Source organism: Sapajus apella, unplaced genomic scaffold (assembly GCF_009761245.1).
Source record: "Sapajus apella isolate SASKATOON/1434 unplaced genomic scaffold, GSC_monkey_1.0 scaffold94, whole genome shotgun sequence".
Taxonomy (NCBI): Eukaryota; Metazoa; Chordata; class Mammalia; order Primates; family Cebidae; genus Sapajus; species Sapajus apella.
The window spans coordinates 3,272,515-3,300,152 of NW_022437034.1; the positions used below are offsets into that span (position 1 = coordinate 3,272,515).

The 27,638-nt window shown below is 55.4% G+C and overlaps 1 protein-coding gene across 2 annotated transcripts in view; it reads right to left on the bottom strand.

Moving 5' to 3' along the window:
• Positions 1-3,121: 3,121 nt before the first annotated feature.
• The window catches only part of SPOCK2 (SPARC (osteonectin), cwcv and kazal like domains proteoglycan 2), a 30,095-nt gene continuing 5,578 nt past the window's right edge, over positions 3,122-27,638 (bottom strand). Inside the window, exons 3-12 of one of the 2 annotated variants that reach the window (XM_032256288.1) lie at positions 17,096-17,104; positions 16,698-16,740; positions 16,339-16,453; positions 14,520-14,634; positions 12,473-12,587; positions 11,916-12,035; positions 10,899-11,117; positions 8,139-8,201; positions 7,039-7,176; positions 3,122-6,918 (exon numbers count right to left, since the gene is read on the bottom strand). In XM_032256288.1, the coding sequence (XP_032112179.1) occupies positions 6,773-6,918; positions 7,039-7,176; positions 8,139-8,201; positions 10,899-11,117; positions 11,916-12,035; positions 12,473-12,587; positions 14,520-14,634; positions 16,339-16,453; positions 16,698-16,740; positions 17,096-17,104 (1,083 nt within the window). In that variant the 3' untranslated portion in view covers positions 3,122-6,772. Of the gene's footprint in view, positions 6,919-7,038; positions 7,177-8,138; positions 8,202-10,898; positions 11,118-11,915; positions 12,036-12,472; positions 12,588-14,519; positions 14,635-16,338; positions 16,454-16,697; positions 16,741-17,095; positions 17,105-24,971; positions 25,066-27,638 lie in introns of those variants that run through there. The other variant, XM_032256289.1, reaches the window with a different exon arrangement.

The following is a 27,638-nucleotide window of genomic DNA, read 5'->3' on the forward strand; positions in this document are numbered from 1 at the left end:
AACACACGAGTTTCCGCCATGGGCATTATCTCAGTGTGGGAGGCACGCCAGGAGTGGCTAACACCCTGGGCAGCTGACCTTGCTGTCGGCCAGGCCTGGAGCAACACCGAGGCTCCACTGCACTCCCCTGCCGGCACCAAGGTCAGCCCTGGGAAACAGAGTCTTCTCATCCACACATGGGGCTCAGTGGCTGGTGATCCCTGCCTCGTGGAGTTGCTGAGAGGTTTCAACAGCATAATGCAGCCCAGACGCGGCCCATACTGACTCACGCCTGTGATCCCAGCACTTTGGGAGGCTGAGCCCAGGAGCTCGAGATCAGCCTGGGCAACATAGCAGGACTCCCATCTCCATAAAAAGTTTAACAGTTAGCCAGGCATGGTAGCACACACTTGTAGTCCCAGCTACTAGGGAGGCTGAGGTGGGAGGATTACTTGTGCCCAGAAGTCCGAGGCTACTGTGAGCTATGATCTCACCACTGCACGCCAGTCCAGGCAAAGGAGTGAGAAATCTTCTCTGGAAAAAAAAAAAAAAAAGAAAGAAATAGGCTGGAGGGGTGGTTCTGATCTTGTGTGCCTCGGCCTCCCAAAGTACTCACACCTGTAATCTCAGTACTTTGGGAGGCCGAGGCACACAAGATCAGTAGTTCAAGACCAGCCTGGCCAACATGGTGAAACCCCATCTGTACTAAAAATACAAATGTTAGCCAGGTGTGGTGGCGTGCACCCATAGTCCCAGCTACTTGGGAGACTGAGGCAGGAGAATCACTTGAATCACTTGAAGCTGGGAGGAGGAGGTTGCAGTGAGCCAAGATCACGCCACTGCACTCCAGCCTGGGTGACTCTGTTTCAAAAATAATAACAAAATAATAATAATAATAATGCAAAGGACATAGGGCACTAAGGGGAACATAGAAATGTTCATTTTTTCCTCTCCTTTCCCTCAAAATATAAACATTTGGATTTTTGTTTGTTTCTAGTCAAACGCACCCCCTCTCTGAGCTCTCCACAAAGGTGGCGGGTGGGATGGAAAGGCCGCTGTAGGACCCTGGGTGTAGTTTGGGTTTTTTCTTTCAGATTTGTTCCCAGGTCCGAGTAATTCACCTGAGAGAAGTCAACGCATAGTCCCTGTTCCCGGGAAGCTAAATGCCGAGGGAAAGCAAGGTGCCAGGATGCAGTGGGTGCACAGGGAGGCCTGGGTGAGGATGGCACCATGCCCAGGGAGTGGGTGGGCAGGGGTTCCCATGCAGCTGGGCCCCAGTGATGGCTTCCCGAATGGCCGCAGCCCCGTCTGCACTGCAGGTTAGCACCTGGGCCTGTCCCCGGTGATGCTCTGTTTGCTGCTGGGCCAAGGGACCCTGGGAACCAAGCTTGACAAGATATGGTGACAATGGAAGGATTGTTCCAGAAGCTGGGGCCCTGGCTAGCTGCTGGCTTCCCGTCATCTCAGCAAGTGCCGATCCACCAGGTACGAAAGCCAACATTTTCCTGCCAGTTGAAGACAGTCATTCAGAAGGCTGCTCTCAGCAGCTGCAGGCGCCTCCCAGCCACTCCGAATCTGCTGTTCTCATCTCCACCCTTCCATCCTACATGCTGGGAGCAGCCCCTTGGCAAATCCCGTCACTCCTCACACCACCTTCCAGAAAACTCCTGAGCCTCCAAGTCTGAGCTTGCTGTTGGCAGCGAGACACAATGAATAGCAGAAAAGCTCCCCTTCCTAAGGAGCCGCCCCAGTGAGACAGGCAGAGCCTGCCCAGGCTACAGGCTGGCACTGGGGGCGTGCTTTCGCTGCTTGGAAAGCCCTGGGGCTGGTTATCACCAACGATCCGTCCATCAGATGACTGGCCCAAGGTCACAGTTCATAAGCTCCAGGGCTAGAACCTACAGCTCCGGTGCCCAGATTCCATCCCCTCCACACCACAAAAGGATCCGTTAAAAGGAAGACACATCTGGTTAGGGGTGGGCAAAACCTAAGGGGAGAGAAGTCACAGAATAATGACGACAGTCCCCCAGCTCAGATAATCCCAGAAATAAAAGACACATGAGTATTCTTCTGCCACACTGGCCAGCTGCAGTGGCTCATGCCTGTAATCCCAGCACTTTCGGAGGCCGAGATGGGCAGATCAGCCTGGCCAACATAGTGAAACCCTGTCTCTACCAAAAATACAAAAATTAGCCGGGTATGGTGGCATGTGCCTGTAGTCCCAGCTAATCAGGAGGCTGAGGCAGGAGGATCACTTGAAGTGGGGAGATGGAGGTAGCAGTGAGCTGAGATCCCAAGATCACACCACTGCGTGTGTGTGAGGCTGAGGTGGGAGGATCACCTGAGGTCAGGGGTTTGAGACCAGCCTGGCCAATATGGTAAAACCCCATCTCTACTAAAAATATACGATGTAGCCAGCCATGGTGGTGGGCACCCGTAGACCCAGCTACATGGAGGCTGAGGCAGGAGAATCACTTTAATCTGGGAGGTGGAGGTTACAGTGAGTGAAGACTGTGCCACGGGACCTCAGTCTGGGCGGCAGAGGGAGACTGTCTTAAACGGTTTTTAAATATTAGAATCATAATGCTGACAAGCATGTAAGAACCCAAAACGTACTCCACTGATGGCATGATCTCACTTGGTTTCACCTTTCCTGCAAGCCATTTGCTAAGAGGAGGCGGAAGCCTTTGAAAAGCTCACACTCTGGATGAAAAAGCTCTGGAGCTGCACTGTGATGATGGCTGACGACACTGCAAATGTCCTAAATGTCACTGAATTGTGCTGTATTGTATTTTAATTTTATTTTTTTAGAGATACAGTCTCCCTCTGTTGCCCAGGCTCAAGGGCAATGGCACAACCATAGCTCACTGCAGCCTCGACCTCCTAGACTCAAGCAATCCTTAGCCTCACCCACTGCCCCTCCCCTTCCCAGACTAATTAAAAAAAAAATTTTTTTTTTTTTTTGATACCTACATTGCTATGTTGCCTAGGCCAGTCTCAAACTACTGGGCTCAAGCGATTGTCCTTCCTCAGCCTCCCAAACTGCTGGGATTACAGGTGTGAGCCACCGTGCCCAGCCATAAATGCTGTTTTTGTGAAAAATAGTGCCAAGGGTAAGAATAATGAGAGTATTCCCAGCAGATGGTGTTTATAAAGTTTTTATTTTCCATTTTCTTAAAAATAACATTTGCTTTCTTTATGCATGTGTGGAGTGTACTTGTTTCCTTAGGCTGAGTAATAGGCAGATAAAGAGGACACGAGGCAGGGTCCCCAGGTGGAGGTGGGGCGGGGCGTGAGAGGACAGGGGCGCAGGGGAAAGGGACGGCACGGTGACTCACGGGACGCTTGAGTGCCCATCAATGCACACACAGTCTAACACTTTGTTTTTTGATTTTTTTAAAATACATCTAAAATTACGGAGAGATACGATTTCAGCACTTAAAATCTACAGACGGAAATCCAAGCACTTGAATACAATTCCTAACTCTAAGCTCAGTTATTGCACACCACACAGTTTAAGCAGGCTTCAGGCTGGAAAGCAGTTTGCTCTACTGGGAACGTCCTCGTAATGTCGGGGTCTCCTTCTGTACCCGCAGTGTCTCTCCCCTGGGACTGCCACCAGCCCGCAGCCTGTCGATGACCCCAGGTATCAAAGCTTAGCCATTCCTTCTCCCCAAGGGCTGGGGGCTCCGGCTTTGGTGAAGCAGAGGGTCTCTGTGTTGATGCTAACAGACGCCATCCCCTCTGAGATGAAGCTGGAAGCAGGTGGAGCCCGTGAAAGGCTGAGTGGGTGGCTGCCCGCTGCAGCCAGGTGGGCTGGAGTGAAGGGGTGTGACCAGCTCCCACGTGCGGGACAATGGTGGGGGGCAGTCGAGATGCCCTGCCCACTCCCACCCACTGCCCCTCCTTTCCAAGCTCCCAGGTGTGCTTCCTTCTCCATCATCCTTGGACCCTCTCTGAGTGGTCTCTCAAGGCACATTTATTTTCTCTGCTCCAACCCACCCACTCTCAGGTCTCCACCTCCCCCAACACCCGCAGGTCAAGGAGGCCTGGGGCAGCCAAGGGGAGTTCCAGAACCAAGAGAACCATTCTTTGAACGCACGGTTGGGTTTGTTCCAGCACGGCCCTGATTCCCCTACCTGCCTAAGCCAGGGGAGCGGGGGCAGGAAGGAGCAAGGCATTCAAGGAGAGGGTGCTGGAGGGGCTGGGCGGCAGGCCCCTGGGTCAAGGGCACAAATCCAGGAGCTGAGGAAGGACCGATCTGCAACCTTGCTCATGAGGAAACCTTAACCTCGTCTCACAAGAAGCCACTTTGAGGCCGACCTTCAGCCCCACTGGGAACTGCTGTTTTGTGTACCTTTGGAGGGCCCAGTCTCAGTGGGGTGACAAGTAATGCGGGGGCTTCAGAGGCAGGCAAGGCTGAAGCCCTGCCATGCTGCCACAGCCTACTTCAATGCTTTTTGCTTTCTTCCTAAAATGTATTTACAAGGACACACAAACGTGCACAGCCAGGAGAAGACACAGAGAGAGGTATGCACCCCACGAGCAGAGGGTGACATCAGGAGGAGAGGGGACACCCTTCCTCTGCACACCTTCCCTCCCCAGGCCCTGCAGCATCCTTAACAGCTCCCCCCACAGGAGGAAAGTTCCAGAACTCCAGCTGGGGCAGAGGGAAGAGATAGGCTCCAATCCTAGCAAGAGCAGAAGTTTCAAGTAGCTCCGAGCAGGAGGTGCGGCCGCCTCAGAGAGCAGAGCGCTGATGAGGAACAGCATTTCCCTGAACTGAGCCGGGACTAGAGGAGGAGGTGGAGGGCAGAGAGAGGACAGCAGGAGACTGGGGGGTCTGGGACACCTCAACAATCAGAACTGGGCTGCAGAATGGGAAGCGGTTTATGGGGCTAAGTGGAGCTCTGCAATTTCCCCCAGGAAGGACTCGGAAGATGTTGATTCTAGGGCAGAGTGAGGGGTGGACAGGGAGAGGCTCTTTTGTAAAGTCCAACAGATGCTCACAGATGCTGGGAGGCTGGGAACAGCCAGGTTGGGAGCCTCACCCAGAGAGCATCATGCATGGACCCACACCCGCCACCCACCCAGCATTCAGGGGGCCCCTCCTCACACTCTGGGGCCCCTGCTCACGCTCCAGGGTCACCAGGATGGCCCCTAGGTTCACACGCAGACACACACACGCACACTGCGCTCACCACGCACTGAAGGGCATCACAGGCCCAAGTCTGGGTAGAAATGTTCCACCAAAGGTGTTGAGGAATCTGCTTTGATGGGGAGAACCGGACGGGTGGGAGAACACAACAAACAAACGAACGCAATACACAGGATCTCTTCTCATCTAGAGAAGTGAGCTCACCCTGCTCAGGACGTGACAGCCCGGTGTGGCCTCAGAGCCCGGCTGCCCCTGTCCCGTCCCCTCTGGCTTCTCACAACTTTTGCACTCTGCAGGCTTCCAAACAGAGCTTGGGGAAGCCCCTCTGCTGGGGAAGCCCTAGGGATCCTCAGAGCGGCTAGAAGGAAACCCCAGGGCGGAGGGGAGGGGGACTGGACACGCCAGTGGTGGCTCTCCTCCGGCAGGAGGAAGATCACGGTCTCGGCATGGAAAGCCTGCAGCTTTCAGCGGCTGCTTCCCTCTGGGGTCTCAGGGACAGGTCTCTCTGTTGGTCGGGGCAGGAGGGGAGTGTTAAGGGTCCGGGAGGAAATGGGCACACACACCCCTAGCCCAGACCCAGGCTCCTCACCTGCTGCTCCTGGCCCTCAGGCACCCTGAAGTGGACAAGAGGACCCCAGCAAGGGTGATGGAGACAGGAGCAGCACCCCATGGGAGCCAGGCAGAGGTCAACCATGTAACCACCGCCCACTGTCCCCAAGAGAGCAGCCCAGGACATGAGTCCATCATGAGACCCAGAGAAAAGGGCCAGGCTATTCCAGGGTCTGGGATTCAGAGCCGCCCCATCTAGACTCCTAAAAGCTCCCCCAGGCTCTGCAGCCACAGCCTCCTCCTGCTGAGCCGACCCCCTCTCCTCACCCTGCTCTACCCAAACCACCTGGGACAGACCTGGGACAGCTTGGCAAGGCTCCCCCCCCACCTCTCAGCTGCTGCCCTCCTCTTCTTTCACCACCTTTGTCACTCTCCTAACCATGCTTGGGGATCCGGCAAAAGGACAGGGCTTGCTGTGGCTGGGCATCCCAGCCGGTCCTATCCGAGGCTGGCAGGGATGTCACACCACATTGGCTCAGTGTTGGAGGACCTGAGTCGGTAGACAGCCCCTGCCCTCCCTCCCCTTTGCAATAGGGACAGGCTCGCAGGCCAGAGCATGACCTCAGAATGGGGAGGGAGAAGGGCAGGCAGGATCGGTGGAGCCAGGGTAGGAACCCAAGGGGTCAGGACTGGGCTGGGGGACGCGGCTGGGGGCATCTCATTTCATGGATTTTGACCTGTCAATTTGTATTTGTGTGTGAATGTATTTTAAACCCAACAACAAATGGAAAGAAAACAGCTACAAGGAGGCCGAAGGGGCCTTTGGGTGACTCACTCTGCCAGGAGCAGTGTGGATCAAGGACACATTTGTCAGCGCATGCCACACACACGCGCACACACACACACACTCACACTGTCACTGTCCCAGCCATCTGTGCCATACGCATGCCATGCACACTCGCACTCCCCATCCTCCCGGTGGAGCAAGGTCCTTCTGACCACAATTCCGGATCCATTCCTGAATCTGCCTGCTGCTGCTCAGAGCTCTGCTGTCGAGTCCCCCTGGCTGCCACCTCCTGAGGGCATCTACCAGATGTAGCCCCCGTCGTCAGCCTCGCCTGCCTCGCCCTCCTCCTCCTCGGCCTCCTCGCCTGCTTCCTCCGTCTCCTTCTCCTCCTCATCCTCCCAGCCGACACCACTCCCAAAGTCCCCCGAAAAACCCACGATGTCATCTGTGAAGGGAACAAGCCAACAGGGGGTGAGGGAGCTTCTGGCATGCCCCAGCCTGGTATCCCACAACAAGGGCCCCCCAGTCCCCAGCCCCCAGCAGGCCCGAGCCCCCCGGTGCATACCGCAGTCAGGGCTCCCATGTGTGCGGGTGCCGGTCAGCTCCAGGCCCAGCTGGTCCACACACCAGCAGTCACCGCTACTCTGGTCACACTGCATCTTCCGGTAGTAGCCGTCCTCATCACAGCTCGGGATGAAGACTCCTGAATGGGACAGGGCCAGGCAGGGTCAGAGCAGGGACCCGGGCTATGGACTCCTCAGAGAGTTGACCTCAGAGCCTCATGCATGAGCAGGGGTGTATGCACCCCCAGAGCCCATCCAGACCAGGTGCTGACCCCCCAACAGGCCCAGATGCCGAGGGCTGGATCCCAGCCAGCAATTCTTCCAGTTCTACTTGCTAAAGATGAGGAAACCCACTTGCTTGAACCACCACTCCGGCCCCTGTGCCAGCTCCCATCGGCCCCATCCTTCCCTGACTCCGTGGCCCGAGTCTTCTAGGACAACCAGTCTGACTTCACCAGGTTCGACGCTCTCCATCCTCCCGGAGCTCCTCCAGCCTGCTGTCCCCCGCTGGGAAAGCCCAGCCTTCTCCTCCCAGCCCCTCTGAGTCCAACCTGCCTCCAGGCCCACCCACTTCCTGCAGGCCCCCGCTGCAGCTCCTGGGCACCCGTGTACAGGTCTCCCTGCTAGTACTGTCTTTTTGGTGTGTCCATTTGTGTGTTGTGTGTTTCCCGACTGGCCCAAGCTAAGGGTCATAAAGCTGGGGAGTGCGTCTGTCTTGCCATCCGCTCTGAGCTGGGCTTGGAGTACGTGAGTGAGTGTCTCTCATGGAGCAGCCTCCCTCAAACATTAGTCCCCTGCTTGCTGAAGGAAACTGAACTCAGTAGAGGGTTCCAGCATCCTTCTGTATCCCAACCTCCAGCTCTGGCAATGGATGGGCATAAAACTGGTGCCTAAAACATGTTTTTCTAGGGGCGGATTGGGAGGCCCTGCCCCACCACAAGGAGAGACACAGGAGCGGGCATCCCTCTCCCATCTTCCTGGGCCAGGGCCTCCTCTGGGCTCCACATCTGCCATGAGGCCCAAGGCTGGAGCCACCGGGTCTCAGAGGAACCTAGGAAGCCGCCCCGCACCTCCTCCTCTAGCGCCTGGCCTGGCCCCTCACCTGGCTTCTTCTTGGCAGCCTCCTGGATCTGGACGCGCTCCAGCTCTGCCAGGCAGGGAGGCTCTGTGGGGAGAGAAGTAGCCTCTGATGGGGCTGTCCCCTGGTGCTGGGGGGACACACTGAGCCCTTCAAGGCTCAGGCAGGGGCTCTGCAAGTTGAAAACGGCCCGTTTCTGACACGGGCCACCCCACAGCAGGGGTGAGAAGCACAGGGGCTCTGTGGCGTGAAAACACCCAGTCTCTCATTAGGGGACCCATCCCACAGCTGTGGATGACCTGAAGTCCCCAAGAAGTCTTAGGGACCCATGAGAGGAGTCACAGGATTCAGAAGAGGAGGTGGCGTGAGCACACAGACACCCAAGGGTGAGAGACCCCAGGGGAATGTAATGTTAAAGGGAATGTTAGAACTCCCAGGCCTGAAATGCTTCAATCAACAATCGACGGTGGCCCCATAAGATGACGGCACTACTTTTACTGTTCCTTTTCTACTTTTTGAGATGGAGTTTCGCACTGTTGCCCAGGCTGGAGTGCAATGATGCAACCTCAGCTCACTGCAAACTCTGCCTCCTGGATTCAAACAATTCTCCTGTCTCAGCCTCCTGAGTAGCTGGGATTACAGGTGCCCACCACCACGCCCAGCTAATTTTGTATTTTTAGGAGAGACGGAGTTTCACTATTTTGGCCAAGCTGGTCTCTAACTCCTGACCTCATGATCCGCCCACCTCGGTCTCCCAAAGTGTTGGGCTTACAGGTGTAAGCCACCTCGCCCAGCCCTTTACTGTACCTTTTCTATGTTTAGCTATGTTTATTTTACTTTGAGATGGAGTTCTGGCTGGAGTGCAATGGTGCAATCTCAGCTCACTGCAACCTACGCCTCCTGGGTTCAAGTGATTCTCCTTGCCTCAGCCTCCTGAGTAGCTGGGATTACAGGTGCTTGCCACCACTTCTGGCTAATTTTTGTATTTTTAGTACAGTGGGATTCCACAATGTTGGTCAGGTTGTCTCAAACTCCTGACCTCAGATGACCCACCTGCCTCAGCCTCCCAAAGTGCTGGGATTACAGGGGTAAGCCACTGTGCCCCGCCTATGTTTAGCTATATTTAGATGCACAAATGCTTACCATTGTGTTACAACTGCCTGCAGTATTCAGTACATAACATGCTACACAGGTTGCAGCCTGGGAGCACTGGGCCAGGTGTGCAGGAGGCCGTGCCACCAAGGTCTGTGTAAGTACTGCCATGCTGCTTGCACAGTGGCAACGTCACCTCGTGATGTATTTCTCAGAATGCATCCCCTCTCATTAAGTGATGCATGACTGTAATGGCCGCCAACCTCTAACCTGTCTGTGACCTTGGGAAGTCCCCACCTCTCCAAGCTGGAGGTCTGCCTGGTTGTAAATTAAGGACAGTTCCCAGCCTCCTGCCCAAGAAGGCTGCTGCACAGAATGGATGGAGTGGGTTTCAAAGGCCCGGGAAGTCAGAGTGCTAGAGCAGTGCAGGCGGCAGGAAGGCGGGGCAGTCGGGCTGTGAAACAGATCACAACACCACGCATTTGCAGAGGGATTTGTGAATTACATGGTGCTCTGCACAGATTTTCTTGGCTCATCCTCACAGCCGTCTCCAAGGTAGGGATTGTTATTTCCTGATGGGGAGGAAGAGGCAGAACTCGGAAAGATCTGGTCACTTTCCAGGGCTCCTTGACTAGTGTATGGAGGGGCCCGGGCTGAAGCCTTGCCAATGCTGCACTTCTTCCACAGGGATAGGAGGGACCCATCCAGCGAGGAACCCCAGGGCTGCCCCAGCTCCAGCCACACAGGTCAGGTGGGCCCTGGGGACCTCAATTTCCCCAGAGATGACTCTGGCCCGAAAGCTCTGGTTTCAGGTATAGTCAGCTGAGAAATCTCATCACGTCTCGAAGGCTGATGATAACATAGGAAATCACTTATTGGGGGCACAAAATATAAGATGTGCCCTAAAGAAGAGTCACTGAGACGCAAATCTTCTTTAGCTCGAAGACCCTCACTTGTACAGCCCTTTCCCAAGCCCTCTGAGGGGCCCCAGAAAGTTTACATTTGTATGTTGCTCAGGCTGGAGTGCAGTGGCACAATCTCAGCTCACTGCAGCCTCGGCCATCTAGGCTCAAGTGATCCTCCCACCTCATCCTCCCAAGTGGCTGGGACCACAAACACATGCCACCATGCTCAGCTAATTTTTTTTTTTTCATAGAGATAAGGTCTCCCTATATTGCTTAGGCTGGTCTCGAACTCCTGGGGTCAAGTGATCCACCCACCTTGGCCTCCCAAAGTGCTGGTATTTTTTTTCTTTCTTTCTTTCTTTTTTTTTTTTTTTCTTTTTTTTTAGTAGAGACGGGGTTTCACTATGTTGGCCAGGCTGGTCTCAAACTCCTGACCTTGTGATCCACCCACCTTGGCCTCCCAAAGTGCTGGGATTACAGGCGTAAGCCACTGCACTGGCCTGGGATTTTTTTTTTTAAACTCTTTAAGGAAGACCTCCAAAAGAATATAAGCTTCAGGACCCAAAAAATCTGGATCCACTTGGGAGGCTGCCAGGGAAGGGAGCTGAAAGTGTTGACTTTCCTGGGCCTTAAAGGATGAAGCCCTGAGGGAGGGCAGGAAGTGGGCAAGCTGGAAAGTGCTGAGCCTGGAGAAGTGGCCAAGAAATGAGCCACTCTGACCTCCCCTGGAACTTCAGGTAGAGCCCACTTGGGTGAGGCAGGGGCCTGGGAGAGGGGCCGCACTCACTCTCCCTCCAGAAGCAGAAGCACCACTCAGCAGTGGAGACCCGGCCATCCTTGTAGGTGTCACAGGAGTTGAAGAAGGGACGGATGCAGACCTCGTACTTGTCCAGGTTGATGGCGGCCAGCTCCGTCTGGTCCAGGAAGAGGTCAGCACTGGTGTCCAGCTTGGAGAACATCCAGCCAATGGAGTCCTTGCAGCTGGCCCCCAGGCTCTTGTCCAGCCCTGGAAAGAGCAGGATTCAGGCACACTTCATCTGGCTGTTCAGCCATCTCTCCATCCCACCATCCCTCCACCTCGCCATCCGCCCCAGCCCTCTGTTCTGGGTCTGGGCAGCTTGGAATCTAACCATGGGATTGAGAAACTCAAGAATGGTTAAAGGTCCTTCCTTCCACCTCCACATAGGACTATGCCTGAACCATCCAAAACCCTGCTCTGAAAGTCCTTCAGGGAAAATGATTCCTACTTTCCCTGGGCTGCCTGTGTCAGGATTTAAGCTCTCTCCACTTGTGTTAAGTTCTTCTGGGCCAGGCATGGTGGTTCACACCTGTAATCCCAGCACTTTGGGAGGCCAAGGCGGGCAAATCACGAGGTCAGGAGTTCGAGAGTAGCCTGGCCAACATGGTGAAACCCCCATCTGTACAAAAAATTAGCTGGGTGTGGTGGTGGGCACCTGTAATCCCAGCTACTCAGGAGGCTGAGGCAGAAGAATCGCTTGAACCCGGGAGGTGGAAGTTGCAGTGAGCCGAGATCATGCCACTGCACTCCAGCCTGGGCGACAGAATAAGATTCTGTCTCAAAAAAAAAAAAAAAAAAAGTTCTTCCTACTAGCTAACCGGTATCCCTCCTGCTCTGCTCTGGTGGAAGGTGACTTCTTCAGGGTGAAGGCTCTTTTGGGACTCAGATTGTAGAGCCCAGAGTCCAGCAGGAGGGAACAAGGTCAGGCTGGCCCAGCACACACTGTGTCCTCAGCCCCTTCCCTACCTCCCTCCCTCCTCCAGGTGAAGCAGCAAGCTCCCATACCGCCGGCAGGGCTGGCTGCGCTGCTGGCTGAGCCATTCTGCTTGGAGTTCTCGTGAAGGAGCTGGAACCAGTCCCGCAGCCGATCTCCCAGGTCAGCCAGGTCCTGACCGGTGCAGGTCTCTGCAGAACAGAGAGAAGGCATGGAGGGCGAATGTGCGGTGGAGAAGCAGGCTCAATCTCAGTCTGGGATCCTGCCTTACAGGCCAGGATGCTGCGCAGGGGTCAGGGAGGCGGCAGCAGAAGGGAAGGTGGAAATCAGGGGCTTCCTCTCCCAGCTCCCCACCCACACCTTCCTGGCATGAAGAACACCCAGCCCCAGCTCCCCATGGCTGAGTCCCTCCCTCTGCCCACCTTCCAGGTACCCAGGGGAGAAATGAGGGCCCAAGCCTCCTGCTCTGTGTTCATCTGGGCCTCTGACCTCACAGCTCCCTCAAGCCTTTCTGCATTGTTGCCACTTCCCTCTTGCTCTGCACACCTCTTCTGCCACCCCCAAGCCCTGAAGGAGGTGCCGGGCAGCCTGCAGTGCCCCCAGCCTAGGGGCCCAGTGCTCTCCTCACCTGTTTTGCCGTCAGCAGTGGAGGTGGCGGCCTGCTCCGTGGGGCAGGGGCAGGGGCCCTCGCATCGCACCGCCAGCTGCTTGCTGCTCAGGCAGGCCTGCTGTTCCAGCTTACACTGCACACACGGGGACAGGTGGGATGGGGGGCTAAGGGCTTACCCCAGGGGTCCCCACAGCTGGGGACACCTTCAAGCCTCCCGTGGCAGCCACATCTGATTCCTCCCCCGTGGAGCCCCCATGAACATCTGGAAGGGCCCTCTTGGTCCCTATGCAGACCCAGGCACCGAGTGGAGAGAGGCAAGGCCCAGGAGGCGGGGCCCAGAGCTGGTCCCAGACACACAGGCTCCGGTGAACCTGCTCGGTCCTCTCTAAGGATCTGTCCCTCCCAGGACATGGTCTCCCCTCCCCTACCCCTGTTGCCCCTCCCCTGTGTTAGCTGTCTGTTGCCCCGCTGGCTCTCATGGCCTGTCCCTTGGATAATCTCCCCACAGTCGCCCTGGTGGACTTTTCTCAGCGGTCCTGATAGAAACAGCACTGCCTACGGAGCATCTGACAATGCCCCAGCCCTCGCTAAGAACCGCTTCTGCCACGGCCGCCTGCTAAAGCCAGGCTCTGGGAGGGGCTTGTGTGCTCCTTGTCATGAAAGCCTTTTCTCTTGGTCATATTTCTTTCTCCTCCTGGGGTGGCTGCTAATGTGAAGCGGGTCATCACAGCGCTCAACGACGTTACCTCACTGGGGAGGCTTAGGTTTCTCCTGCTCAGCAGAGAACAGCAAGGCACAGAGAGACCCAGTGACTTGCCCAAGGCCACAGGCTGGGATGAAAATCAGACTTCCTGCCAACCTCCACCTCCCCACAGGATGGCGTGACCCTGGGACGGATGGTACTGCAGCGTCCTGGCCAGGCCTCGCCCTGGCCTTGGGTCGTAGAACACTCTCTCCTCTTCCCTCCTCCCCTTCGCCAGCTCTGCTGCCTCCTCTGTACCCCTCCCACCTCCTAAATGCAGCCTCTGCCCTGGCCTCTTGCTCATTCTCTCCCTCTCCTCTCTTTCTTCTCCCTGGGTGACCTCATCCCCACAGCAATGTCAATCATCACCACAGTGGGTGACTGAAATCTACATCTCACTCCAAGAAGGCCCCTCAGCCCTGGCACCCGCCCCGAGTCAGCTGTCAGTGCCGTTCCCAAACCCAGAAATTCCCTATTTCTTGTTGCCAGTAAAAACATTCATCATCGGCACCTGCATTTCTATGGTACTTTTGTTTTCTTTGAGACGAGGTCTCACTCTGTTGCCCAGGCTGGAGTGCAGTGGTGCAATTACAGCTCACTGCAGCCTCGAACTCCTGGCCTCCACCTCAGCCTCCCAAATAGCTGGAATCACAGGCATGCACCACCGCACCCCGCTAATTTTTGTATTTTTTGTAGAGACAGGGTCTCACTCTGTTGCCCAGGCTGGTCTCAAACTCCTGGACTCAAACAATCCACCCGTCTCAGCCTCCCAAAGTGCTGGGATTACAGGCGTGAGCTACCATGACCAGCCTAAAATGTTTTAAATGTTTTCACAAATATCGTATCCTGAAATCCTCACAAAAATCCATAAGGTGCAAATTCATTCTCCTAGTCAGTTCCTTCTTCCATCACCTCCTTATGGAGGATCATTTCCTGCTGCCCCAGAAAGCCTCTGCTCACTGGTGAGCACTGGCGCCACCCTGTGAACATCCTCCTTTCTTTGCCCTTAACTGGACACCAGAGCTGCTTCCACAGCCCTCCACACTTGACTGAGGCCTTCCCTCAGCTCCTTTGACTTGTGGTTACCAGTCCACAGTGTCTCCTCCAGGCCCCACTCCCTACCTGCACCTGTCCGAGATCAGGGACAGCCAGGGCTGCAGGTGGCCCTAGTATGTCTGGCTGCATTGCACGCACTGACCTTGCCATCTGGCCCCACTTCAGTCCTGGAAACCCCTGGGGAGGCCCCAGCTGGGTCGTCCTCTCTGCTTCCTGTGGCCTGGGGTGACCCCATCCCTTACCCTACCTGGGGCCAGGGCTCCTCACCACAGAGCTGTAAGTGTGGCCATCTGAGCCGCAGACAGAGGCAAGCTGGGCCATGTGGCAGGGCTTGCAGATGGAGTCTTTGTTTCCATGGAGTTTCACGGTGGGCTGCTTGATCCTACACAAGAAGGTGGGGAGCACACCGGGGAGGATGTGAAAATGAGGAAGGAGCAGGGCAAGGGAGGGCTGAGGAGACCTGTTCCAACAGGAAGGCGGCAGCGGTCTCCAGCAGATCAGCCCTCCCTGCCCCTGCCCACCCTCCCCGCACCCCTGCCAGACCCTCCTCCAGCTCAGAAGGGTGGAACCAACTGGGCAGGGCACAAATTCCCCAGCTTCCCCTCTTCCAGGGGTCACTGAGTCCCACGGGGCCTTCAGGTAGCAACTCTAGGGCTGACCGCCAGAGGTAAAAGGGAGTTGCATTTCACTTAAGGGGTCAGACTAATGCTGAGGGTGTAAACTGATGACCCCTGGGCCATACTTGGCCACCAAGGGTTGTTTTTTTTTTTTTTTAATTGAGTTATTTATTCACTAACATTTACCAAATGGGACAGTTCATATCAATACCTGGATTCCTGGCCTGTCTTTGAAAAATGGAAGATGTGGGAGTCCTGGACCCACATTCCCGCATAGCTGTAATGGGCCAGGGCCGAGAAACAGCTGCCTGCTTTCCACCAGGCCTGTGCTCCACAGAGCGGCCTGTGATCAAGCATTCTTCATGCGTTATATCATCAGCCAAGCCCCCCACAGGCTTCGAAGACTGCAACCCCATCTCTCATCTTCTGTGATTCCGGAGAGAAAGAAGGAACTGGAACCTTTCTCAGGGCCTTGGAGCCAGACAGAGTCTTGTTCTTGGGCTGGAGCTAAGGCTTCCTTTTTTTTTTTTTTTTGAGACGGAATCCCACTCTGTCACCCAGGCTGGAGTGCAGTGGTGTGATCTTGGCTCACTGAAATCTCTGCCTCCTGGGTTCAAGCAATTCTCCTGCCTCAGCCTCCCAAGTAGCTGGGACTACCAGCTCACGCCACCATGCCTAGCTAATTTTGTATTTTTAGTAGAGATGGGGTTTCACCATATTGGTCAGGCTGGTCTCGAACTCCTGACCTCCGGTGATCCACTCACCTCGGCCTCCCAAAGTGCTGGGATTACAGGTGTGAGGCACCGCACCCAGCCAGAGCTAAGGCTTCCTTAAATGTCCCTCATTCCTTTCTCCTCTGCAAGCTACAACCCCTCACAAGCTACCACCTTAAATATTTCATGAAGTCACTGCATGTCAGAGCTCAAAGGAACTTCAAATTATCTGGTCTAACCTATTTGTCTTAGAGATACTACATCAAGGCCCAAAAAGTACATGTGACTTTCCCTGGACCCTACAGTGTTTGGTAATTGTTCTCATATGGCGTGGCTTTCTCCTCACTCTTCTCTTGGATGACTTACTTTAGGTGAAGGCAGCCGCCATGTTGTGAGGATGCTCAAGCATCCCTGTGGAGGGGTCCACATGACCAGAAACTAAGGCCTGTCACCAACAGCATAAGAGTGAGCATAGAAGTGGATCCTCTAGCCCCTGACAGGTTTTCAGAAGAAACAGCCCCAGTCAGCACCTTGATTATAACCTCATAACAGACCCTGAGCCAGAACCATCTAAGAGAACCACTTCTGGATTCCAACCCTCAGAAATGATGTGAGGTAATACAACCTGCTGTTTTAAGCACTAAGTTTTTAAATTTATTTCACAGCAGTAGATAACTGTTCATAAAGAGAAGGTCAGTTGAGCCCTTGCTCTTTGACCACACCCCCTCCTGGGCTCCCACCCCCTCTAACCCTCACCTGTGCTCCAGCTTCTTGCGACTGATGCACATGGCCCGCTGGTAGCCCTGGGCGATGCACACCTTGTGGCGGCTGCACTTCACCTTCTGGCAGGGGTCCTTGGTGGTGTCCAGGGCTGCGGGGACACAGGGTCAGGACACAGGTCACCTGGGAGAACCCAGGAACCTCCAGCCCCACTTCTGAGCTGGATGGCCTCTCCCTCCAGCAGGCCTTGATAACCAGAGCTCCTGAGCCCAGAAGTCCCATCCCCACTGGGGCCTGGCTGCTCAAGGAGCCCCCAAGTGGGGTCAGGGCTTGCCCTCAGGTCTCAAGTCTTCACACGTGTCAATCACCTTCCCCACCTGGGAGGATCATGTTACCTTCTTCTTGCTGATTGTCCTCCCAGCTCTTGATGTAGTCGTCCTAGAGGACAGGGAGGGACAAGGGAGAAGGGAAGGGCTAAGATCCACATCCCAGAGCTTCAACTATGAGGCCAAAGAGAGGAGAGGCCTCGGCTGGTGATGCCACGTGCCAGCGGCCGTCATCCTGGTGGCTGACCCCTGCCCACCCAGGCCATGCCAGCTGCCTCCCCCACATCTCTATTCCTGTAAACCCATGTCCAGAATCCTTTCCAGCCTCTCCCATGAGCTTCTTACTGCCCCCATGCCACACCAGAGGCTAGCAGGGAAGGCAAGCCAGAGTGAGGGTGTGGAGGGACAGGAGGGGAGGGGTGCGCTCCGCGGAGACCTCACCGAGCAGGGCCCCAGGCAGTACTCACCTCCACTTCCTGGAGATCAGGGAACAGCAGCAGGCCATCAGAAACAGAGCAGAGCAAGAAAGGGAGAGAGATGGGGATGTTAGCGTGAGGCCCTCTAGCGTTCCTGGGGTCCCCTTCCTCATCATGTGGCCATGGGTGTGGCCCTCTGACCCTCCGACCCTCAGGAACCCCAGTAAGAGGCCAATATTCTATGTCTTCACCACGGAGAGCTTAAAACTGGCCTTAGGAGTAGTAGGGGCCTGTGGCTTTGAGAGGGTGGGGGCACCCCCACTCCATATCCTGCCCAGCCCCAGCCCCACCACCAGAACAGATGTCCAAGGGTCCCTCACTGCCCGGAACAGTGCTTCTCACGCCTGTGCCCTGGGTGTCCCAGAAACCGCCTGAGAAACAGTGCACTGTCTGTCTCCTGCCAAGGCCCCACCTTGTCAGTCCCCTCTCCTGACCTCTGCCCACCATGTGAGTGGGCGGGAGGAAGGCCTCTCATCCAGGCTGCAAAGGTGAGCAGGAAGGCCAGGCCTGTGTGAGGCTTCCCAGGTTATTACAGCTTCAAATCCTCAGAGGCAGAGGACCCGAAAGGGTCCTACGAGGTCACCTCATCCAGCCCCCTCTTTGTGCAGGAGAAAGCTCAGAGACAGGACGTGACCTGACCCAGGTCCTCCCGTCACAGAACCCAGGTCTCCCGATGCCCCGCACAGATCTCCCTTCTCGCTGCAACACTCTCCGAGACCTAAGGCACAAGGAGAACTTCTCACCCAGCTCCGGCTGCAGGGGCCTCTCATGGCCAGAGGCAGAGCGCCCCCACCCAGCCCAGCTCCCTGGCATGAAAACTCAGCGTATCTGGCTTCCTCCCTTTCCTCTGTGAGGCAGAGACAGTTGCTAAAAAACACCAAATAGTCCCAGGACACTCTTGGTGGAAGCTCTGCCAGGCAGGCAAGGAGGGGGCTGCCCAGGCCTGGAGGCTGGCAGTGCCAAGGACCAGCTGCCCGCTTCCTCCATGCAGGGCTCCAGGAGGGGCTCTGGGAGCGGGGGGAGCAGGGGGAGCGGGGGGTGCGGGACATGAGAAGCCACCCGCAGCTGCCCCCTTTGTCCTGAGCTCTGCCTCAGCCCAAAGGAGCAGAGATGTGCAGAGGTCACACTGTGGGGTGTGGGTGAGCAGAGCTGTCGGGTCTGGGGGAGGAAGGCATGGGGCCATGGCACCAAAGGGCACCACATGCACGCAGGAGTGGGCACACAGAAGGTAGCTAAAGGGCTTTGAAATCTCAAGGCCTTCAGGCTTCTGACGCCTCTCCTGGAAGCTGGCAAGTGTCAGAGCAGGCAGGGTGGGGCCTCCTGGACAAAGGCCAGAAGGGGCCAGACCCGAGCAAGCAGGTGGCATCGCCACCCAGAAAGATGCGGTGTGCACAGGCACAGACCCCAGCGCACACTTCCGCACCTGTGTGTGATGTGTGCAGACGCAGGTGCACCCCTGCGCTCTCACAGGTCTGTATCATGCAGTGTGTGTTTGCGCGGGCACGCACGTGCTCGCGTGTATGCACATCCTCGTTTATGCGCAGGTGGACACATGCACACACGTGTGGAGCGATAGTAGGAAAACAAGGACACTAAGGCAGTTCACCCAGTGTCAGATGGTTTTTATTCAGAAGCGAGATAACAAAAGCTACTCCATGAGCAGCCTCCACTTTCACCCTGGAGGACCCCCCTCAGGCTGGCCTTCCTGCCTCTTCTGAAGTGAGAGAGGGAGGCAGCAGGATATAGGAAGGAGGGGAGGGTGGGAGGACTGCAGAGTGCTCCCAAGAGGGCCCAGGGCAGCTCTTCCACTCTCTCTCCTTCTTCCTCTTGCTTTCATATGCATCCCTCTGTGCGTCCCTGTGTCCTTCTCTCCTCTGTTTCTCTCATTGAACCTCTTCCCCACCCCTCTGCTGGGCCCACACCTGGCCCACATGGACCTGGCCCAGCAGCCAAGAGTCCTGAAGCCCCTGGGCCCAGGAGCTGACAGATGAAGGCTGCAGGGTGCTTCCTGGGAGCCTGCGGGGCACCGGGCCCAGCACCCACCCAGCACTCAGGCTTGACCTGAGCACTCCCGAGCCCCAAGCAAGCTTCTGGGAGGCTGCAGGCACCACTTCCCTCGTTTGCTTTAACCAACAAAGCCTTCTCCAGAACTCTGCCGGGTGGAGGAGTCCTCTGCTGGGGGTCCACCCCACAGGAAATGGAGGGAGGCCGAGAGAGGTGCAGTTGCTGAAACCACAGTGACAAGGGTTGGGGCAAAAGTGGCAACTGGCCTCCATCAGCAGGGGTCTTCCCATCTGTACCCATCATCCCCTGGGGCAGGGGTGGGGACAGGCTGTGCAGGTGACGGGGAATGGCTGGGTTCTGGGAGGGAGGTATGAGCCACCTGCCCTCAACCAACAAGATCCGTGTGCCCGTAACCCACCTGCACCAGAGCGGGAGTAGGGAAGGCGCCTCTGGCCCCTAAGCATCATCTGACGCCCCTGGCACCAGCTCACCCCCACCCTCTGGCCCAACCCTCTTGCCTTAACCTCCAATCAGGCTGCGAGCGGAATCTCTGGGACTCTACACAGTGGATTCTCAAAGGTCAAGACCAAGAATTTCTGATTAGAAATTTGGGGGAAAGTGGGGGTGGGGTGGAAGTTCTAAGAAAGGGGCTTTCCCCAGCAGCTCTGCCATCCCCCACTCCCCTCCTGACTCAGCTGGCAGGGAGGGAGCCCCTTCTGTGCAAAATGTTGCCCCAGGTTCTGACCTTGGCTCTTGACCTCTGCTGTGGCCAGGCTGGGCAGGTGGGATGAGGGGGCCCCAGTCGATCTGGATTCCAGGACCCCCACTCCCAGGAGAGCAAAGGCAGCCAGCCAGAGAGGAATGAGGAGAGCAGAACCCTGGGGTCCTGCAGATCCCCAGGCTTCCCCTGACAGGGACTCCTTGGGCAAGCACCCTGACCTCAAGGGGCTCAGCTCCTATCTCCCAGGACTACTCAGAGATTAAACCAGATGGCACCAGTGGGGTGCCTGGGGTCCAGGAAGCACTCGCTAAATCGAAGCTGCTATGATGGAGAAGAGACCCCGGGCTGAGGGTGGGGAAAATGGGGGCAGAGATGCCACATGAGGAACACGGAAAAAGTGGAGAGGGAAAGGCCACCACAGGGAGAGCAGAGACCAGAGGGGATGCGAGGGGAGTCCCCTAGGGGGAGGAGTGACAAGGAAGTCCTGCAGGCAGCTTGGGAGTGGCCACTCTGAGGGCAAAGCCCAGGGACACACTGAGGGGCCCCGGAGGCCAGGTGTGGGCTGGCACCACCTTTAAGCTGAAAAAGAGGTGTCTGTTGGCAAATGCAAATGATGCTTTTCAGTGTAGCGGTGGGTGGTGGGCATCTATTTACGGCACCCCAGTGGGCTCATTGGCAGTTGTGAGAAATGGTCTGATCAGGGCACCTGGGGCTTCTCAGGAAACAGAGGCTTCGGTCTACACCTGAGAGTGGTGGCAGGTGGCTCTGCCGCCAACCTCACCTGGAAAATGGGGATTTGGAAGAGCCCATGGTTTATATTGCATGGTGCTTATGTATGCTTATCTATCTATCATCTATCTATCTATCTACCTATCTATCTATCTACGAGTAAGCTTTTAATTAAAAAAAAATTAATAGAGATGGGGTCGCACCATGTTGCCTAGGCTGGTCCTGAACTCCTGGGCTCAGGCAATCCTTCTGCCTCAGCCTCCCCCAGAGCTGGGATTACAGGCATGAGCCACTGCGCCCGGCCTGCGTGGTGTTTTTAGAGTAAGTTCTTGCCAGGAATTTGGCTGGATCTGCCTTTTATGCTCACAGTCCTGTGAAGTAGGCAGAGCCCGTAGGATCAACACCAGAAAAAAGGAGAAAACAAAGGCTCAGAGAGACAGAACACCTGGCCGAAGATCACAAGACAGAAGAGGAGCTGAGCCAGGGTTCCCCACCCGCCACCCCACATATGTTAGGGTCTGTCTCCTCGGCATCTGCATCGAGGAGGGGGAGGCAGAGAAGACACAGAAGAGGCATTGGACCAGGCGTCCACTTTCAGCCTCGCCCATGGCGTGTCCTCAGACAAGTCACTTCCCTGCTGTTCCATGAGGACCTCAGTGATGACTGTACATTAGAATCAGCAGAGGAGCTCTTTATTTTTATTTTATTGAGACAAGGTCTTGCTCTGTCACGCAGGCAGGAGTAAAGGGGTGCAGTCACAGCACTGTAGCTTCCAACTCCCAGGTGAAAACAATCCTCCCGCTCAGCCCTCCAAGTACCCGGACCACAGGCATGTGCCACCATGTGTGCCTGTCTAATTTTTGTTGTATGGTTTTTTCATAGAGATAGGGCCTCAATATGCTGCCCAGGCTGATCTCAAACTCCTAGGCTCAAACGATCCTCCTGCCTCAGCCTCCCAAAGCACTGGGGTTACAGAAATGAGCCACCATGCCCTGCATGGAGGAGTTCTTTCACCTTCCAGTGTCCCACATGGTACCTAAGACCCCTGGAATCCCATGGATGGGACCTGGCTCGGGCCAGGTTTCTGCGCTGGCTCTAGGCAGGCAGTTTAGGGGCCAGCCACCAGGCCTCAGGCCCCTCCCACTCTGCACTTACGTCTAATAATTTGCTTATGTTCTTGGGTGTCTTCACCCCAAACATGGGGCCTCTGGGATGAAAAAGAGCAGCCATTCTTCCTCCCACCGAGGGTGCCTCACACAAAGCAATACAAGGTGCACAGAGGAACAGGCTGACCCCGGGAGAACCCAGGCTCCTGCTCCCAGTTCCAGGCCTGTTCCTGCAGCACGCACACCATGCTACCCTGGACAACCAAAGACTGTTATGTCCCTTCCCCTCCCAAATCCCTCTCACCTGCCCTCCCTGCCCTACACCCCTGGGCCGGGACAGCCCTAACCAAATGACTGCAGTGGCTCCTACGGGTCTCCCTCCTCCCACCATCTTCCACACGGCTGTGGCCACCCAGATCCTTCCCGAACGGAATTCTGACCCGGCCTCTCCCGCCTTGAAAGCTGCCACTAAATATACAGTTTGGTCTAATTCTGGAGAAAAAAAGTGAGGTGAGAAGGATGTATACCAAAATGTTCGCAGTCATTACCTCTGCCGGGCAGGGATACAGAGCACGCTGGCATCTGTCTGCTTTTCCCTAAATTTCCCCAAAATGTCTGCAATGAACATATATTGCTTTGAACTAATGAAGCAAAAAAAAAAATCATAATCATGATAAATATAAATAATAAAAAAACAAAATTTAAAAATAATAAAAACTATAACAGGTATTCTATTTTGAAAGCCCTTCACGGTTCCCTGTCACTTACAGAAGAAATGCCATCTTCTCTTGCTCTCTCCCTGGCTCCCCCAGCTCCATCCTTCCTGCAGGGTTCCAGCATGGCTAGACCTCAGCACAGCCTTCTCTGTCTGGAATTCGAGTTCACATCAGCCCCAGAATTTCTACTCATCTCCCAAACCCAGCTCAGTCACCATCTTCCCAAGCCCCACTCAACCTTCAGGCCAGCTGCGCCTCACAAAATCTACCATTGCTTCAGTGACAACAGGCAATGTCACCTCTGCTTCACTCTGCCCTAATTAGATGGCCAGTTCCTTGAGGGCAGAGACCATGTAAAGTTCTTCTTGGCCTCTAGCACCTCGTAATAACACTCCTAACAACAGCTGACATCTTTGCAGCAATTACCACGTGGCAAGCGTTATGCTAAGCGCTGTACATTCATCGGCTTGTTTCCTCTTCACAACAGTTCTAAGAGAACATTACTATTAATATCCCCATGTCTCAGCTGATAAAATTGAGACACAGAGAGGTTAAGTTACTTATGCAGGGTCACACAGCGATTGCACAGGAAAAGAGTGTTGCACCCTGAATTGTGATTCCAGAATCTGTGCCCCTAACCAGCACTCCATAAATGGGGGCTGATGAAAAAGTCCTAGGCCAGGGGTGGGTCCCAGGAGGTCCAATCCCAGCCCATAGGTGCTTTCTCCTACCACACCAGCTCTGCTTCAAGCCCTAGGCAGGGAGTTTTGCAGCCAGGAGAGGAGGGTCTGGCGGTGGAAGGGGAAGACACCTGGCAGACCCCAATCTCCAGGCACTTTTCAGAAACCCCTTCGCACGACCCCTGGTTTGGCTGGCTTGGAGCTAACCCATCTCCAGCTTTGATCTCTGCAGCTCAGCTCAGTTGCCATGGAGATGGTGCCCACTGCACCAAGCTGGGGGAGACGGCAGAGAGTGCGCAGGCCTAGTCGGGCTTAGGGGGCACATGCTGGGTGTTTCCAAGTGCTGTTTACTTCCCGTCATTTTAATTAGCACCCAAATCACCCGCTCACTTCACAGCTTGAATTAACCCAATCTCTCCCAGCTTCTCCATCTGGTGGAAAGCCTGGGACCCAGCAGTGAATCCGCAAAGAAGAGCAGCCCTCCAGACCCTGGCTTTTGGGGCCAAGATCCACCTGCTTCTTTGCAGCACAGTGTGACAGGAAGCTCTCACCCCCGACACCCCTCACCACCAAGGACTCAGGGGCCTGGGCTCCTGCTTGCCCTTGCCACTGACTGCCAGCAAGTGAGTCACTTCCCTTGCTGGACTGGCTTCCTTGTCTGTAAAATAAGGATGACCCCAGCCAGGCGCAGTGACTCACACCTGTAATCCCAGCACTTTGGGAGGCCGAGGTGGGCGGATCACGAGGTCAAGAGATTGAGACCATCCTGGCCAACATGGTGAAACCCCGTCTCTACTAAAAATACAAAAATGAGCTGGGCATGGTGGTGTGCGCCTGTAGTCCCAGTTACTCGGGAGGCTGTGGCAGGAGAATCTCATGAACCCAGGAGGCGGAGGTTGCAGTGAGCCGAGATCATACCACCGCACTCCAGCCTGGCAACAGAATGAGACTCCATCTCAAAAAAATAAAAATAATAATAATAACAAGAATGACCCCCTTGCCTTTCCCTCTGAGCTGCAGACAAACCCAGACAGTCATGCCTGCAGGAGCACTTTGTAAACTGTGAAGCTCTGTACTTTCAAAAGACACAAGACAGGACGCCTGAACCCTGGGTTCTTTGGCACACACCCGGGGATCCCAGGGGCAGGGACCGGCAGAGGCGCTGTAGGGTCTCAGCGTTACGAGGGGCCTCAGTATAGACATCTGCCACTGTCTCCACTTGAGGACACACCGCCAGAGGCACGGCGACAGGATGGAAGGAAGACAGTCACCATAAGACTGAACACACCACAACTTCTGTAACCCTGTTACTGCACTTCTTCATTTTTTAATAGATCACGAATCTCTAAAAATGGAAGTGGGCCAGGCCTTGCTCAGCCTCTGAGAGGCCCTGTACCTATCATTCTTTTGGCCTCATTCCTCAGGCAAGGGAGACTGTGATGGAGCCCAGTCCACTGAAGAATGCCCAGGACTGGGGAGAAACTTGCCTCTGTGGCCTCCTCCTGCCCTCCCTGGAAATAGCCACGGGGGCACAGAGAGAGGGGCCCAGAAAAGGGCGAGCTGGGGTCCAGTGGGGACACCTGGGATCCTCCTGCGCTGAGGATTAACACCCAATCACACGCCGGGAGAGGGCACTTGGGGAGGCAGTGTCCCTGCGAGGGGGTGGGGGGCAGAGGGGCCAGTCATTAAATTCTTGTGCCTGTATCAGAGGGAGTGGCTGAGGCTGTGTTAGGCCTGGATAAACAGAAGGAGACAGGCATCTAGAAGACTCCAGCCTCCCACCTCCTCTGCCCTCAGAGGAATTTCCTTAGAGGGCAAGAATGTGCTTATCACCACTCCCTGTGTGCCAGGAGCCAGGCCTGGGCTCAGGTATGCCCACACCAACACCCCAGCTGACGCCCAGGGCCCTACCTCCCTGCTGGTCCAGTGGCATCTCGGTGGCTACCCTAGTCCTTGGTCTCTGCTCCAGGAAGTGGCCCCAAAAGTCCATAAAGGGCAGAGAACAGCGGGAGGTGCAAGGGTGCTTGGAGCTGTGTTCTGAGCTGCCTCAGGACCTTGGCTTCCCTTCTGGGACATGGGAGTGGGGGTCAGAATTCAAGCCCCAGGGAGGTCTGAGGGAGACCCCAGGGCTAGAGCTGAGACACAGGCATGGTACGGGGGGAAAAGCCCCAGACCACAAGAGGAGCAGGGTTGCAGTGCCTGCCCTCTCTCTGGGCCTGTTTCTTCAGCTGTGAACTGTGGGGCTCAGTGCTTCTAAGCCTCCAGGATTCTGCTCCCCTGGTTCTTCCAAACTGAGAACTTGGAGGTAAGCAGAAAAGGAGCCTGAACGATTTCAGACTCTTGGCATCCTCTGCCCTGTGCCAGGGAACAAGGGGTCAGGGAAGGAGTGAGCTGTTTGCATCCAAGCAGAGATAAGACACCGGCCAGGCCTTAATGCAGCCTTGACTGATTGTCAGGTGTTGGGGAGGAGAGCAGGAGGGGCAGGATGCCCTGCCCTATGGAAGCTGCTCTCTACCCGAGGGAGCCCTGTGCCAACCACACACATCTGATAGTGGCAGCTCACTTTGTGGGCATAAAAAGGTGTGAGAGTGGGGAAGAGGCTCAGAGCACCCTCTCCACCAGATAAAGTGGGAGACTGGGTGCAGCCAGGGGCAGGCATGGAGGGCTGAAGGACAGGGAGACCCGGGGACAGTCATCCTTCACTTTATCATTCACTCCCTCATCCTGCTAATGAATCATTGGAATTCAGCAAGCTGGGGTTGTTGCTGTGTTTGTCCCAACCTTTTGGGGTTCAGGAAGAGGAAGAGATCTCCCCAAATCACCAGCACAGTCAGACCAGCGCCCCGGCCCCTCTTTACTTGCACCCACGACTCGAGTAACTTGGAGAGGAGAAGGGAGGGGTGCAGAGGACAGGCTGGATGAGATTCTATCTGGCTCTAACATACCACAGTACACATGTTTATACTGAACACCTACTGTGTGCAAAATACCCCATGCAATGCTCTGGGGATGGGGTGGTAAGGTACACAAGGCAGTCTGTTCCCAAACCCTGTCCCCAGGGGCTCAAGATGGGAAGAATGTTACAAACACACATTACAAACGCCAGCAGGAGGGCTCTGAACATACAGCCTGCAGTGTAAGTGATGCTAGGAGGTGGCTCCCACCCCGTGCCAAATGAGTTATGGCCAGTAAACCCTGCAGGAACCCCAAGGAAGGAGCCACACCTGTAACTGGATGCTGGCCAAGCCCTTGGCAGTCGGAGGCTGATGCACTTCAAGAGCTACACAGGGCCGGCTCTGCACACTGAAGCTGGACACACTGGTATCTAAACTCTGTATCCAGGCCTAGGCCTGGGCATACATTCCCCATCCACAACCTAGGAAGACCCACATTGCTCCTGCAAGCAGATATGCAGAGGCGGCATTGTGGGCTGCACATTTGTATACCCCCAAGCCCATATACTGAAACCCAGACCTCCAAAGGGAATCAGTTAGGAGGCAGGGCCTTGGGGGGCTGATTCAGCTTAGATAAGCCATCTAAACTTCACGAGGTAGGGTCCTTGTGAAAAGGCCAGGGTCCATATAAGAGGCTAGAGGCCGGCACGGTGGCTCAGGTCTGTAATTCTAGCACTTTGGGAGGCAGAGGTGGGTGGATTGCTTGAGTCCAAGAGTTCAAGACCAGCCTGAGTGACATGGTGACATTTTTTTTTTTAGTCACCCCCATCTACAAAAAAAAATACAAAAATTAGCCAGGCATGGTAGTGTGTGCCTGTGATCCCAGCTGCTCAGGGGGTGGAGGTGGGAAGATCACTTGAGTCCAGGAGGTGGCGGTGGCAGTGAGCCAACATTGCATCACTGCACTCCAACCTGGGTGACAGAGTGAGACCCTGTCTCAAAAAAAAAAAAAAAAAAAAGAGGCCACATAGAGCTCGCTCTCTTTCTCTGCCATGTGAGGATAGAACGAGAAAACGAAGCAAGGAAGAGGGCCCTCATCAGACACCGAGTCTGCCAGCATTCTGATCTTGGACTTCCCGGCCTCCAGAACTGTGAGGGTAAAATACGTCTCTGTTGTTTAAGCCCCCACATCTCTGGTATCTTGTTACAGCAGCCCACGCAAAGACAGACGGCACCTGCGTCCCAGCCTGGTGCTTGCCCCAAGATGCCATTAGGCCCCACTTCTCAGGTTTCTTGGTCTCCAGCTAATCTAGACCCTCCCCTCATCTGGTCACAGATACTTTCTCCAGAGGAAAAAGAAAATCTCTTCCTTGAACCCAAAGACTTCCCACCCAGCCTGTGGCGGTGGTGTGACAGGCTAGGCAGGGTATCCCTGTGGGTGGCCAGGCCACTGCCGGGCTCTTCCTGGAGTCACAGCATGCCAAAGCCTCTGTAGATGATTTGGTTTCACCTCTCCATTAAACCACCAGGAAAATCAAGGCCCAGAAAGGTGAAGTGGCTGTCCCAAGGTCACACAACTAGTTCTGTCCCTTACTGGGGAGATGAGCAGAGTGCTCTCCCTGGCCCTTGGGACTCAGGGTAGGACAGAGCTCTTCTGTGCTAGGACTTCTGACCTCCTGGAGAA